The 16,492-nt window shown below is 44.5% G+C and overlaps 1 protein-coding gene across 7 annotated transcripts in view; it reads right to left on the minus strand.

Moving 5' to 3' along the window:
- The window catches only part of LOC114866883 (transcription factor 4-like), a 118,479-nt gene that overhangs the window by 87,931 nt on the left and 14,056 nt on the right, over window positions 1-16,492 (minus strand). For all 7 annotated transcript variants that reach the window (XM_029169114.3, XM_029169115.3, XM_029169113.3 and 4 more), the window contains one exon: window positions 88-143. In XM_029169114.3, coding sequence (XP_029024947.1) covers window positions 88-143 — 56 coding nt within the window. The remainder of the gene's footprint in view (window positions 1-87; window positions 144-16,492) is intronic.

Genomic DNA, 16,492 nt, shown 5'->3' on the forward strand with positions numbered 1-16,492 from the left:
AGCGTGTAGCTGGGCAGGAAGTACTGTACATGTACATGCTACTGTCACTAACAGTAACAGCAGCATCAGCATTCACATTGTTCTGACCTTAGAGGGTCGGCTTCCGCTGGGCCAGGACCCGGCGCTGGGCCTCTCTTCCATATCTGCATGAGAGAACAAGCGGTCATTAGAGGTGGTACAGCCTTTACTGGGCCTTTAGAATCAAGTGGTTCTCAGCTCCTCCTGGTTTAAAGGATCCAATGAGATCCCCACTGTCACAACACAAGGTCTGGTTAAAGGTCACGACTCGTTTCATTGACTAAACCTGAGAAACCTGAGCCACAATCAGAGGTCGAGAGACACCGTCAATAACAGAGAGAGGAGGAGGAAAGTGTGTGTCTACACACACACACACACACACACACACACACACACTGCATTGTAATGCACAAATCTCACTTCAATAGACTCTTATTGTGTCAGTGTGTGTATAGTGAGCAGCTTACATTTAGACTGTCAGCTTATCCAAGTGTGTGTGTGTGTGTGTGTGTGTGTGTGTGTGTGTGTGTGTGTGTGTGTGTGTGTGTGTGTGTGTGTGTGTGTGTGTGTGTGTGTGTCTGTGTCTGTGTGTGTGTGTGTGTGTGGAGAATAGAAATAAACAGGTTCGCCCACTTGCCTTTTGGAGTCAAACCAAAAGTCGCTATTGCAGAAAAAAGTACCTTTGGGCTACACATTTATAGAAGAGAACACAATGGTGTAGAACAGGAGGAGAATCGCTTATTGAACTGAACTGAATTGAATTGAATTGAAATTCGGCAAATTGACTTAAGATTACACAAAAGCACTTGATGGTGTATCGGCTTTGGATGATTCTAAGCTGGCGAGTCGTTGTGTGGCTGGAGACGGATATTAGATGGAAGGAAGATGTTTTATTAACTGACGCCTGTTGAATGCAGAACTAAGCAAACACACAAATGGAAATAAACATGAAAAGGCTTCAGTCATTTAACATTTGTTACAGGAAGAGACACCTGATCTGTTCTCAATGGCTCATTCTGGCAAAGGATTCGACTACTTAGTAAAATGTAAAAGTAGGATTTTATTAAATTTAGTAATCAGGGATCCAGTTGGAGCTACTGTAGTATTACAGTAAGAAAAAGGAAAAAGAGGCAAATTAAAAGTAAAAAGGTGAGTTTAATAAGAGCTGGTCGGTTTCCAGACGGAGAGGATGAAGCTGAGGAGGAAGACGACGAGTACCATAATTAAAGGAAACCTTCCTTCGGCGCCAGAACCTATGAGGAGGGGACGGATCGGTCCAAAAGGGGAGAGCAAAGTAGGTAGAAAAACAGGAGCTGAAAGACTTGGAGGAGGAGGAGAGGAGGAGAAAAGGAGGCGTCCATGTGTCCTGCACCTGATAAGGCTCCGATTGAGAGCTATAAATTACAGCAGAGAGAGTTTACACACAAGCAGGAACACAAACTGGTGAACACACACAAGCCTCCTTCTCCTCCCGGCCTGTCTGTCGTCATGGACACACACACACACACACACACACACACACACACACACACACACACACACACACACACACACACACACACACACACACACACACACACACACACACACACACACACACGCTGAGTGCAGGTTATCTATCATTAGTTAATGAACTTAGACTGACAGACAGCTCCATGTCTCTCACACTGATCCTATTAGGACCGGCCTGACAGAAAACAGACTCCTATTAATACAGTTATGTGTGTGTGTGTGTGTGTGTGTGTGTGTGTGTGTGTGTGTGTGTGTGTGTGTGTGTGTGTGTGCACGCGTGTGTCGTGTCTCTTTTGAAATAATGGCCAGATTTTTAACATTTAAATAACAAACTTAAAGCTGTTTGGCCTGAAGTTAAAGGAAGAATAAAACAAGTGATGAACCAACTAACACAAAACCCGCTTCGTTCTGGTTCATATTTCAGTTTTTCAGTCGTGGTTTAGCATTTAATGCTGTTGAGCACCCACAAGGTGCCCGCTTTGACATGCTGAGTGTGTGTGTGTGTGTGTGTGTGTGTGTGTGTGTGTGTGTGTGTGTGTGTGTGTGTGTGTGTGTGTGTGTGTGTGTGTTTGTGTGGAAACCCCCCCCCCCCAACACGACCACGAGCCTCAAAAGAAAGGACGCGAGGGACGAGCGAGGCTTATTTCTGATTCCTGGACCTCCAGAACTCAAACAGTTCCAGGTAAGAGCTCAGCCTCTGAGGCTCTGCTTTGTTTGAAGACACTGAAATCAATCCGCTGTCATTGAACATCACATGAAAACAAGGCTGACAGAGTCGTACTCTAGTCGTTAACTGACTGCAGAGGCTCTTCATCCACACACTGCATCCTCTAAGCCCACTCCTCCCACCGTCATAGGCTGCAAAACCTCTATTTGTCCCTTCATTTGATTTCTTTGTCCACATTGAGACAGTTTTCTTTAACTCAGCTTTTTAATCATTCTCACAGTGAGACTTTAATCCAGTCTTAAACACACGATTCTGTTCCTCTTGACTTATTGAAGTCTCACATCTCAGCATCAACTGCAGGTGCACATTCTTTTTAAAATCTTTATCTGGGTCTGTTGCTGTCATCAAATCTCAGCAGCTCAGTGAAACTATGCAAACAATGCGCTGCAGCACTTCAGATGCAGACACTGTATTTCTTCCTTCAGCTGATGAAGCTAAAAGGTTTACAGTGTATCATTAACTGTGATGGAGCCCACACTCCACTCTGTAGGTCACTACAGCTGTTTACAGTCAGGAATCAACAATGATGCCAGTGATATAATAATAAAATAATGAATCTGAACAGACACCTCCTCCAGAGGCTCCACTCACTGACTGACAGCTGATGGCTGCAGAGTCACGCTAAAGAGACGGAGACACAAAAGACTCTCTAATTTAAAATAACCGAGAGTCAAACATTTATGCTCACGTCGAAAATATTAAGTCGCTGCATCTTGGAATTAGCATAAATTAGCATAACTATTTACATCAAACTGTTACACAAGCAACGGGTCAGATTATCCAGGAGGGCAGATCAGAAGAGAAGAGGACACGGAGCGAAAAAGGAAGGAACTAGGAAACACAGCGACGAGGAGACGAACGCTTCCGTCACTGCTTTAACTCCAAATATGTTTAGTTCCTCACTGCGAACGTCAGGAAAGATATGAGCAGCAAAGCAGGAAACAAGCTCGCGTCTATGGGAAGCTATAATGCTATGGATGGGCCATCAAAATACACCGCAGACCTTCACAGCCAATAATAGAGCATCACAGACCACCACAGACCTCCACAGATAGACCACCACAGACCTTCACAGCCAATCACAGAGCAACACAGACCTTCACAGCCAATCACAGACCACCACAGACCTCCACAGACAGACCACCACAGACCTTCACAGACCTCAACACATCACCAAAGACCTCCACAAACCACCACAGACCTTAACAGCCAATCACAGACCACCACAAACCACCACAGACCTTAACAGCCAATCACAGACCACCACAGACCTCCACAGACAGTCCACCACAGACCTTCATAGACCTCAACACATCACCAAAGACCTCCACAGACCTTAACAGCCAATCACAGACCACCACAGACCTTAACAGCCAATCACAGGCCACCACAGACCACCACAGACCTTCACAGACCTCCACAGGACTCCCATGTATCTTTGCTCCTTAGACATAAGAGTTTTGGGATCATAAACAACACTTCCAAGTCCAGACAGCAACAAAGGTGAGAGAAGACAAGGAGATGGGAAGAAATAACAGGTGACACTACGGGAACATGAGGGAAAATAAGAGCAACAATAAGAAAAACAATACGACAACAAGAGAGAACAAGTGAGACAGAAAAAAACAATGATCACTTTTAAAGGGAACTGATGTAAGAAACAACATGGAGGAGACAGAGTGGTTTACATAAAGAAGCTTCTGCTTTCACTAAAGTACATCCACACACACACACACACACACACACACACACACACACACACACACACACACACACACACACACACACACACACACACACACACACACACACACACACACACAGATGAGACACTAAGAATTAAGGGTCAGATTACATCTCTGCTGCCTTTAAAGCAGCTTAAACTGTCTAACACCACCAATCTTACAGTGTGTGTGTGTGTGTGTGTGTGTGTGTGTGTGTGTGTGTGTGTGTGTGTGTGTGTGTGTGTGTGTGTGTGTGTGTTGCCCTGTTTTGTTCCTCTTTCCTTTCTTTTTTTCTATTCTCTTCTTTTATTTACTAGTCGGTCATTTAAATTTTCTTTTTCTTTAGTCCTGGTCCCGTTTCATCGTCTTCACCATCACTCTTCTCTTACTTGTTGGTTTTACCTTCAGGCTTGTTAACTTCTTCTAGTCCTTCACAGTCCATGCTTTCCTTCTTCCTCTAACTGTCATCATCTCCATTATTTCCTTTCTGAAATTCCTTTCGGTGACTTCTTCCCTAGTTTCTTTTCCAGGCTACGTTTTCTTGACTCATGTTCCCTTTGTTCAGTCTTTGTCTCATTTGTCCAGGTTCTTCTCTTTAAACCTGCCGAGGAGCCTTTGAGCATGGCACAGCCTTCCATCTGACACGCAAAGCTTCAAAATAAAGCTTCACTTATGACTGTCTGCAACAACAAAGATCCTTTAAAGATTTTTGGGTTTCACTGTGATGTTGTATTTTAACTTTTGCATGAGGCAAAACTAATTTGAATGCAAGACTTTTTTTTCTACTGACAGGTGTCACAAAATTGCACTAACACATTCTGTACATTGATGTTAAATACTGTAAGTCATAAAACTGGGCTTCAGTGTCCACACACCCGATGCATTCATTCTATATGTGCCGTCTATCATGATGAGAAGCAGCAAAACGTATTGATAAGACCAACGACGATCACAAGCAGGTGTCAGGGAGTTACATTTCCAGCTGTGGCCCAGTTGATCCAAAGGTATTGACAGAACCAGAACCCAGTGGGATGGTTCTGGTGAACACATTACCACAAAAGCTCCTGTGATCATGAAACAGCAAAAAAACAATCATCAAGTCTTTCTACCGTTTCCCGACTCTGTTACTGATGTTTTACAGAAGTTGTGTCAGAACCATGAGCCCAATAAGGTCACGACCACAGACGAGGAGACAGCAACTAGATGACCTCATTCTGTCTGACGATGGTTTGAGACGCCTCCAATGAAGGTTCCAACACTAAAAAACAGCAATCAGACGAAGTTTCTAAACAGTTTCTTTCTAATCACTGGCAAAGTTTGAAAAATGAATCAACCTGTAACCCACAGATGGTTGAAGTTGACACAAGCTGTGACATGAACCAATGCTTTCACTCTCAGCCCTGATGCTAAATGGACAGAGTTTAGATAAAGACGTCATTGTTTCTTCAGTCTGGACAGATGATGCTGATACAGACTGAACAGCATCTACTGGTAAAATGACTCAAACAAATCAAATACCAAACTACAAACCAGACGTTGGACTCGTCTCAGACTTACACAGCCTCCGACTTAAACACTTGCTCTAAATTTACTTTCATCACAACATCATTAATATGTACTTATGGTTTCACAGTTTATGCTGCTTAGTTTTTTAAGAAAATACAATCCATAGAAGGTTTTAGCACCTGAACCCAGACGGTTGGACAGTAGTACCACAGTCCTGTCAAACAGATTTGTCCAAACAAATTTACCAGTCAAGGCTGTGTGGTTCTCCTCAAACCGAGCTGCACAAGAGGGAATTCAAGGAGGAAATCAGGGTTCAAAGGGTTAATGGCAAGAATTTCATTCATGTTTCTGTCTCACACTCAGTTGGATCATGTTCTAGTGTGTGTCAGAATTGTACATCAGTGCACACACACACACACACACACACACACACACACACACACACACACACACACACACACACACACACACACACACACACACACACACACACACACACACACACACACACAAACACAGAGGCCAGCGCTTCCTGTCATTAGGCAACAGAGCCGTTCTATAATTAGAACATCTGGACCCAAGTAAGTTTAGAGCCTGTACGTACACACACACACACACACACACACACACAACACACACACACACACACACACACACACACACACACACACACACACACACACACACACACACACACACACACACACGCTACAAACATGTAGTTAGTAAAACTTATATTTCAGTCACTTGTGTCCTTTTGTTATTTTTTTTCTTTTTCATTGCTTTGTTTTGGCAAAAAAAAAAACTTGAAAGTAGGAAAACAAACAACAGCTTGGAGAGCTAATGGCTAAATGAAGAGAGAGAGTCGCTGCAGACAGAGAGAAAAAACATTATCAAGTTCAAACACGGCTTCTTAAATCAGACGCGTTGTTTTTTCATTTTAAAGTCAGCGTAGCTCAAACCTACAGATGCCTTTCCAAAAAGAGAGATTAATATTGATAATAAGAAGGCCGCTCCTCTTTGTTTTGCTTTTTAGTCATTATTTCCCCCCATCTCTGTGGTGGAGGAAGAATAAGCGGTGCATGCGATTCCTTTGACAAACCCCCTCGTCTCTCCACACAAGCCCATGTGAAGCCGAGCCAACTGTGGCTTAGATCTCTACACACCCTCGCAACCAGAGGAACAAAAGCTCCCCCAACCCCCACCCTCCAAAAAAAAAAAAAAAAAAAGTGTGCAAACTGGTTGGAAGCTCAAAAGCAGCAGAGTTAGCAAAACTTTTCTAAAGAGTGAGTCGGAACAATGTAGATGAAGGCGCAGAGCCAGAGGCCGCATGGAGAAAAGGCTGGAGTGATGACATGTGTCCGTTAGTATCACTGAATATCATCTGAATACGAAACCCCTGCGTTCTGGACCCGCGTCACGTTGAGCCGACCCAGACAGACAAACCACGAGGCGATCGCCCTCCGACAGCGGCAGGCGGCGTTTCGCAGGCATTTTGACTAAAGTCGGTCTCCGGGTAGATTTGTGTTTGACAATTCAATTAAGGCGTCGTTCTCTCTGCGGAGGTTTCCGTGTTTGTTGGCTTTTATAAAACTCTATCTCATAGACACCTGCCAGCTCTGAGCCAACGCAAGCAGGGGAGATTAATCATACAGCAGGAGAGAGAGAGAGAGGAGCTGGGAGGTTGTTGGAACTGGAGGAAGTCCAGTGGGTTGGATGAAGACAAGCGAAATGGTCTCTCAACAAGTGCAGAGAAAGTAAATCAGGAAACCAGTGGTGCTGCATTAAACGAGCTCAGAGAATTGTACCTTGACATCTGCTTTTAATTAGCGGGAAAATAAAACACGGCGCTCCATCTTGTTTTCTTCGTCGTCTTCTCTTTTTTTATGTATCGGCTGCAGCTAAGTGGCCAATTCCTTATTGAATATACATGTAAACAGGTGGGCCCTTCCTGTCTCCTCACACTGATGAGCAAAAAACAGCAGACACGAATTTTGTGGGGGAATCTATTTACTGAGTGAAGAATGTTCCAGCGCATGAGCAGCTTTTGTTATTATTATTATTATTATTATTATTATTATTATTATTATTATTATTATTATTATTATTATTATTATTATTATTATTATTATTATTATTATTATTATTATCTCTGTTCAGACAAACCTTTCTTCTAAAAATCCCATTTCTATACAGAAACTACACTAATGCATTTAGTTTTTTGATCCCCGCCATGTTCATGCTAACCGTTTTCCTCGCAGCAACTCGTCTATAAAACAACGCAGATCCCGGTTTGGTCAAAGGTTGAACAACTCCATGAATCCTGGTGAGCCTGAGCCCAGTTGTTTACTATGAACGACTCATCTCAAGGTTTGCAGATTCAACTCGCTGTATTTTTGCCATCTGGCGTCACACTGACACTGTTCGTCCTGAATCACAGCTTTATCTGATTTCATTAACACTAAAAACAACCTCCCCCCTTTATTCCTGCTCCCCCCCCCCCTCCCTCCCCCCCTCTCCTCCCCTCATCTCTCCCACCCTGTCTTTACTTTCTTTCTTCTTTCCTTTTATCTTCTGCCTCTCCTCACCCTTTATGGCGTCCTGTCGTCAAGTGTAAACATGACTGAGCGCGGAGCCGGAGGGCTTTGACTCCTATCAGCTCTTCTTCTGCTCTCGTCCTCCAGTCACACCCCTCCTGCTGATCCCAGCGAGGAAACGCCAAGGTTCACTCCAAAATAAGAAATCAGCTGCTGGAAGATACACCACTGCTTTTGTGAAGCCACCGACTGAAAGATTGAAGGAGTATTGGGTTCTAAAGGAATAACCTTTACAGACTAAACCCTAGTTTAGGCTGCTCTGAGTTGATCTGTTAAGTTTAACCTTATTCTTACCTATAAACATGATTCAGGATGATCGGTTCCTGCTTAGACCCCCCCGGGCCTGGAGCTGGAGAACCTCTGCTCGACCTCTGTCGCGTAGCTGACTCAACACACATAAAGCAGGTGATCATCAGAGAGCTAGAAAACCCTCTGACTTAATTCACATACTTCCAGGTTTGCAGGTTGATCAGGAGGTGATGCTGAGCCTCTTCACACCCACTGCAACACACCGTCCTGCTGAGCTGTGTGGGGGGTTGCGCTGATTCGCTCCCACAGCTACAGCAGCGGGGGCAGGTTTGCTCAGCTTCACTCGTACCATTTGATTCTCAGTTCATGATGCAGCGCTGCTGGAGAAGCTGCACAGTGATGCTGAACCTGCTGCCACACTGACATTACTGATACGAGTCTCCTCCAGCACCTCATCTGACCTTTGGGTTGAACAGAGCATCCAGGTTCATCCACTAGTAACGTTCCAAAAAGCTCAACTCAAACAAAAAATCAATGAGACGCACACAAACATTGGACACAGTGTCCGTTATGTCGTGTGGACTTTTCAGCTCAACTCAGCAGAAACCAGCTTGTCCTCAGAGTTTCCACTGACAGTCAGGTGGGTAACAGATGCAGTTTACTGTGGGACACATGCAGGGACTGGGCTCGCTGGTGTTGGAGGAGCGTTTAATGGCTACAAATAATGGTACCGTGCTCTTGAAGTTCTAAGTAGGACTCAGTGATGGTTCTCAGAGGAACACAGGAAACTAAACAAGTACTATACAAGTACCCTGTAGTTTGAGTGAGAGAGTAGTAAGAAGCAGAATTTCTTATGAATTATTTGTTATTTATTAATTATAAAAACCTCAGTGATTTTTTTCCTTTTTATTGCATCATGGGCTGAAGCAGCTTCATTGACGGTCCAGTAGAAAAAGCGTCTGCTGCTCGGCTGCCGCGGTCTGACATGATAGATTTGGGTGTCATGAATCTTTGTGGTAGGGATGGGATTAAAAATAGCTACACACACACACACACACACACACACACACACACACACACACACACACACACACACACACACACACACACACACACACACACACACACACACACTAGCACCTGCACAGGAAGAGCCCTGTGCATTAGTTATGTAGCAGTTGGTTTGCGGCGGTGATGGGGAAGTGAGCGCGAGGCTCAGGTGAATTCCATCAGCTCCGGTCCGACCCGCTAATAATAGATGACCACTGAAACCAACACAGCATTAGCAGCCATTTCCTGAGAAATCAGTCACACAGTCACAGTGAAGAAACATGCACCCACGAACTGTGCTACTGCACTTCACTCCTCCACAGAGAGAATAATCCTGTCACACAACGGATTGTGGGTGGAAAGGTTTCAGTTCCTCTCGAACAAAGAGCCGACGACCACAGCGACGTTAAACGCAGCGCTGAGGTTAACGTTTCACCAGGCCATTAGCACGACGCTAAAGCTAAAGCTAAAGCTAAAGCCTGACAACATGATGGGGGCACGATTAAAAATAGAGCATGTGCAGAGTGGTTGCGTTCGAAGCCACGTCTCCAGACACGGAAGTGCAGGAAACAACAAGTGTGGACAGATGCGAGAGCATTAACAAATCCAACGCTCGCGCTCCACGACAACGAGACAGGAGGAGGACGGATGTGGGAGTGAAGGGACCGGCTGGTGCATCCAGGGCAGGTTACCAGTGACCAACGCTCCACAAACCAAACACTAATACGAAACACGTCTGAGATGCTGATTCAGGACAGAAAACATTTTCAATTTGTTCTTGATTAATTTTCTGCCACTTGACTAAGTGATTATTAAACTAATTGTTTCAGCGGTAAAATAAGTAATTATTTCAAAGCCTGTCATCAGAGACGAGTGGCAGGACATTTGTGCACCTCTCGTATCTGGACGGTCACTGGTCTCAGGCTGCTGCTTCCCTCCAGCCAATGCTCGGTTTACTGGAAACTCACTGGTCAAATTCTGATTACGTTTCCACTTAGTGACCTGAATGTCAGGAGAAATGAGTGCGTGATGGTTCTGCATCCGGTTCCTGCTGGTTCTGCATCGCACCAGAGGCAGTGAGTCGGATATTACAGTACACACGGCCTAGTTCAGGATCACTGATAGGTGACAGTGGAGAGACAGGTACCAGCACCCTCTGCAAAATGCAGATTCCTCGGCTTATCCCCGACTGACACGGTTGTTACCAACGGCGACTGGGAGAGGTGCATCATGGGAATACCACCTGGATGGCACCTCCTTTTCTGGAAGCGAGGAGTGAGAAGCTGTTAACGAGTTAGCGTGTCTGCATTGGTGCAAGGTTACACACACACACACACACACACACACACACACACACACACACACACACACACACACACACACACACACACACACACACACACACACACACACACACACACAGTGATCATGATGGGATTTTTTTGTGCTGCATTAAGAGATATTTTAAACATGAAGGGACGGAGGAGTCATTCACATTTCTAGACTGATGAGAACCACAGACAGGGAACGAGTTCACTGACTCCATATTTTTGCTTATTGATTAAACACATATGGAATTGTATTGCACTATTATTTTAGCGACCTGTTACAGGAGGAGCAACAGGCTGGTGGGTGATGAGGGTAATTGTTGATGTGGATCTGAACATAAGACAATGCTTCAACCATTTGACTAAATAATAATAAATTTATCGCTTTGGTTTAAATGTTTAAAGGCTTTTACTGCGTGTGAAACGTTTAGGGTAAAGAAACAAACTTCACCCACAGCCAGAAGGTGAAGGCTGGTGTCCCACCGTCTCCATCACCGTGACAACATTATACTGTAAAAAGGCCAAGAACCAACGTCCCACCCAAAACCAGCAGTTACTGTGAGGAGCAGATTCCAAAGGTAACGTGAACGATTACAGTGTCTGAAGTTAGAGCTGCCTCTGAACGTCTCTGTTACCTCACCTCTGTCTCTAAGTACCTCTCTCTCTCTCTCCATTTCATTCTCTGTGAAGCTCTCTCTTCCTCTCTCATGCTCTGTTTTGCTCTGTTACTCTCTCTCTCTCGTACTGTGTGTACTATAGCTCTCTCAACCCCCGTTTCTCTCTGAATAGTTAATCAGGCTCTGTTTTGGCCTTATTAAGACTTAATGCAGATAACAGCAGCCCTGGTTTCAATCAGGGGCTGTTTGAAATCAATAAATAAAAGCCAACTTCATCTCACCCTCGCTCTCCCTCTCTCTCTTTTTACCCGTGTTGCTGCAAAATTGTATCCCATGTCTTTCACTAACTACGTTAGAGAGCAATTACAGCTTAATGGTTGTCAAGATCCATTATCGCCATTCATCTAACCTTTAAATATTTCAAGATAATACAGCTTTAATTCGAGAAATTTAATGGAAGAGAGAGAGAGAGAGCGAGAGAGAGAGAGAGAGAGAGAGAGAGAGAGTTTTCCTTCACTCTTTTCCCCACTAAAAACTGTCTTTCTCTACTTCCACTCTTTTCTTTTTCATCCGTTCTTTTTGCTCATCCTGAAACATCATTAACTTGGAGAATTACAAACAACTAAATCCGTTTAGAATCAGTATTATTATAACTACATTCATTGTAAAATAGTATAAAATCAAAAACGTTAAGGGTCTGGGGAACATGTGCCTCTACTGTACATTCTTTGGACTAACTGTCTTTTTGCAATAAATTAAGACAGACATAAATATAGACAGAAATTTTGTATTGTATTGTATTTTTTTCACCTTGTGGTGAAGTCGTTCCTCATAAAGACCCCGGGGACAGCTAGAAACCCCCTCTGTTCTCTGAAGACAACCCAGCAAAAAATTCAAATACATCTTGAGCCAAAACCAACCAAGGTCAGTGAAGGGTCAGAGGCCAAACCAATAATATCATGTACAAATGAGGTTGAATTTAACAAACTACATAAATGGCACTGCATTCTATTAGCATGAGCAACCCTGAAAAACTCAACCCAGAGAGTTGTCTTTTCATCATTTAATATAATTTAACAACAAACTCCAGAGTACAGTTTGGATTTTATTTTGAAAATTCGATTGAACTTATTGTATTGTTGAAAAGACATCGTTTCTAGGTTATTGTACTCAAAATTGCTTCACTAATACCATAAAATGTTCTTCCCCTTCAGGAAGGCTCAGGTGGAGTTTACTAAAAGAGAAAAAGGATGTACAGTACAGTACAGTACAGTACAGGATGCATGTAGCTACTGTAAGAAGGTGGTGGAAAGTTCTGTCACCTGACTCCAGCCTGTCCCTCAGCTCCTCTTCTACTGAACTAACAAAATGAAACTGAAAAATGCAAATGGTTATGCTGGAAATAGTTGAGGAGAAGAAGAAATTATTAAGATTGTTTCGCGTTGTTTGAAAGCAGATCAACACACGTCACCATTTCCTTCAGTTGCACAAAGACGCATTTTACAAAGCGTTTTGACAGTCACAAACCTGTCTTTTAAGAAATGCTTCCTTGTCAAAGCAGTTTTAAGTTACGTACAAGATGTTCAAATATTCAAAAAGACCACAATATTATTCGTTCTAGCCTTGACTCTTTGTGTGACTTTATTGCACCAACACACAGAAGTACATGAAGGCCAGTGTGCGTCCGCAGCCTCAGCAGCTGGTTAAAGACACAGGGAAACGTTTTCTCTGCTAAATCGCTCCAGTTTGTTCATCAGACCAGTTTGTAATGTTGCAAAGCAAACTCCGCATCCTAGAGATGAGACTCATACGGTGTCTTACACTGAAAACAATCGAATGATTTCACACTGAACATGCTCCATGTCTGTTTCAGGCTCTTTCTGCTGTGACTGTGAGTCAAACAGGTCGTCATCTCCTCCCATTACTCCCAGTAAACACCTGCCCTCACATTCATGTGCACACAACACAGAGTTTGTCTGTGAAGACAGGTTCAGACATCATTAACAATAAAGTTACTACAGCTGAACTGGGCTACGTGATGGAAGAAATAGTAATAAGACTGAAAACACCACATTAGATGAACCTTCTCTGAACCATAAAGACCGCAGCTACTGCAGCTGCTGGTTTGCTGCTCAAATCTGTCTCTGCTGACATGTTTCTAAAGGCTGCACACACTGTGGCTCTTTGTGGTCTGACCCGACTCAGGCAGCAACGCCTGACAGACGCGGCCATACATTCACAGGTCCAAACGTTTCTACTGGCTGCAGCGTGAGAGCTGCTTTCAGGGGGAGGCTTGGTTTACAATACGCACAAGTGTATTGGCAGGATCTGTCACACAAGCAGAGAATGGGGAGTTAATCAAACACAGACACTCAAATGCACACACACACATACACACACACACTTGTACACACACACAGGGACTCCAGAGGTTTCAGGGACCAGATGTCAGAAGGGCAAAGCGTGACACTTGACTAAGAACAGGCCTCAGCAGAGGGTCTGTGTGTGTGTGTGTGTGTGTGTGTGTGTGTGTGTGTGTGTGTGTGTGTGTGTGTGTGCGTGCGTGCGTGCGTGTGTGCGTGTGTGCATAAGGGTGTGGATGTTTTCTTGAGATCAATGCAGTTATAGAGAGCAGCAGAGTTTAACCACACACACACACACACACACACACACACACACACACACACACACACACACACACACACACACACACACACACACTAAAGTGAAGGCTTCCCCTTTGAAAACCACATAATACATGTCTGGGCACGCAGGAAGGAGAGCTCTGCTGCTCTCTCTAAACACATTAAAGTACGGCCATGTGTGTGTGTGTCTGTATGTGTGTGTGTGTGTGTGTGTGTGTGTGTGTGTGTGTGTATGTGTGTGTGTGTGTGTGTGTGCGCATATGCGTTAGCTGCTCAAAATAACAACAGCAGCGATCATCTAAGGCCAGAAGTGAATTAAGCTCCAAACAGGCTGCTGGTCTTCCTGAAGCTTTTTAACTGAGCTCATCAAATCAGACTCGCTGCAACAAGTGCACTTTGATTTGCTTCAAGTTGTGTTTGGCTCTGAAGCCTCAGTTCAGCTCAGGACTGTGGACCGACTCTAGCAGGAAACAGACCCTGATGTTGAGTGAGCTGCACAATGGGAAACATAACGATACTCATACATGGAGGGACCACACACAGACACACACACACACACACACACACACACACACACAGACACACACACACACACACACAGACACACACACACACACACACACACACACACACACACACACACACACACACACACACACACACACACACACACCTAGTGGCTAGTTTTCATAAGGAGACGCGATGGTGGAGCGTGGGAAACGTTTCTCACAATATGTCAGTCACCACGTAAAATATGATCCTATTTGAGATAATCCATGTGTTCATAGAGCTGCACAAAACAGAAGGAGAAGAAGAAGACAATGAAGAAGAAGACAAAGAAGACATCTCCCCAGATGTTTAACATCTGTACAGGAAGTGCAGATAAAAAACAGCCTTTTGGCATCAAAAATCCAAATCCCTGCCCATCTTTATTAATAATTATTGTATTACTAGCACAGACCCTGAGCTGATCAGAAGAAGAGGAGGAGCCACAAACGCTTACTTCATGGGATCACTTTGTGTGTGTGTGTTTTAATGGTATTACCATGTTTGGTATTGTGAAAAACACACTGATTACGTGTGTGTGTGTGTGTGTGTGTGTGTGTGTGTCAGACTCTATAACTGCCGTCATTAAGTTAACAAAAAACAGAACCTGCTGCCTCACATTTCACATTACTACTATTAAGTGGCCTGGTCCGTTCAGATGTGGACACGCCCCCATGTGGCCCAGTATGAAGAGATGAAAAGACAGAGTCATCTACTGGCGGGCTAATGCTGTGTTCGCACCTCCAACCTGGTTCACAGCTGCAGCAGGTTCCTGCAGGACCAACATGCGCGTTCATCCTCACGTACCGTCATATGAGAACAGGAAAGCTTGTTTTTCTGCCGTTCCAGTAATCTGCAACTTTAAATTTGCTTTCAGGTTTCATCTCAGTTTCAGCTTCACTGTCAGTTTTCACTTCATGCCTTCTGAGGATGATTATTAAACAGCTGCTTAACCACTTATCCATGTTTAGTAGTTTGTGGCATTTGATCTATTATATCATAGCTCAGCCTTGCAGCACAGTGAGTGTGACAGGCTTCCTGCTCCATGAGGTGGTGGTCAGAGCTGAAGCACCAACAACACTGTGAGCTGGAAACAAGCTGCTACACTTCTGCTCCCAGGTTTTACTTGCTCCTTTAAAATATTACTTGTAAATTACTGCAGCTTTAACGTAAGCGGTTTTACCAGTTGTTAGCAGTGGGGACGCGAAACCCAGGCCTCACGTTCAACACACACCCCTTAACAACCTTCTACTGCAAGTATAGTTCATATCTACCCTCAACCTGCAGGAGAAATAAATGTAGCGTCATCTTTTTGACTGACAAGAACCCTTGAACACACACAAATACGTACATGCAGTATGTATACGTGTGCTCAGAGATGAAAAAGAAAGTGAGTGAACGTGGAGGGGGTGGGGGGTGGTAGAGGGTCTGCAGCCGCGGCAGCGTGGGCCATGTTTGGGGACGGAGAACAGTCAGTACTTGTTTTATTGCCTCACCATGAACACCTGCACCGACTGCGGAGCAGAGGGGGAAGAGGTTGAGGCCAGACAAAAGGCTCACATCTGAGGGAGAGAGGGAGGGAAAGGCAGGAACTGTGGGAACACCTGTGTGTGTGTTTGTGTGTGTGTGTGTGTGTGTGTGTGTGTGTGTGTGTGTGTGTGTGTGTGTGTGTGTGTGTCTGTGTGTGTCTGTGTGTGTGTGTGGGGGGGAGGCTCATGTTACACACACCGACGGAGGCCGTCGTGCAGAGGATGACGGTGGGTTTGTTAGCGCACAGAAGCCCAGAACCAACCGGGTTCTGGGCCTCGGCGGCGGGGCTCGTGGTGGAATGGACACATTCCTGCAGCCAATCGGCATCTGAGGGAAAGTCTGGAGCGCGGGGAGTCAACGTAGGTGAGTCAGCATCTCAGACGTGAAGCAGGTGATTCATCGGAGGACTCAGACTTCAGACTGGACTCTACAAATATTCAATC

Source organism: Betta splendens, chromosome 12, assembly GCF_900634795.4.
Source record: "Betta splendens chromosome 12, fBetSpl5.4, whole genome shotgun sequence".
NCBI classification, from domain to species: Eukaryota; Metazoa; Chordata; class Actinopteri; order Anabantiformes; family Osphronemidae; genus Betta; species Betta splendens.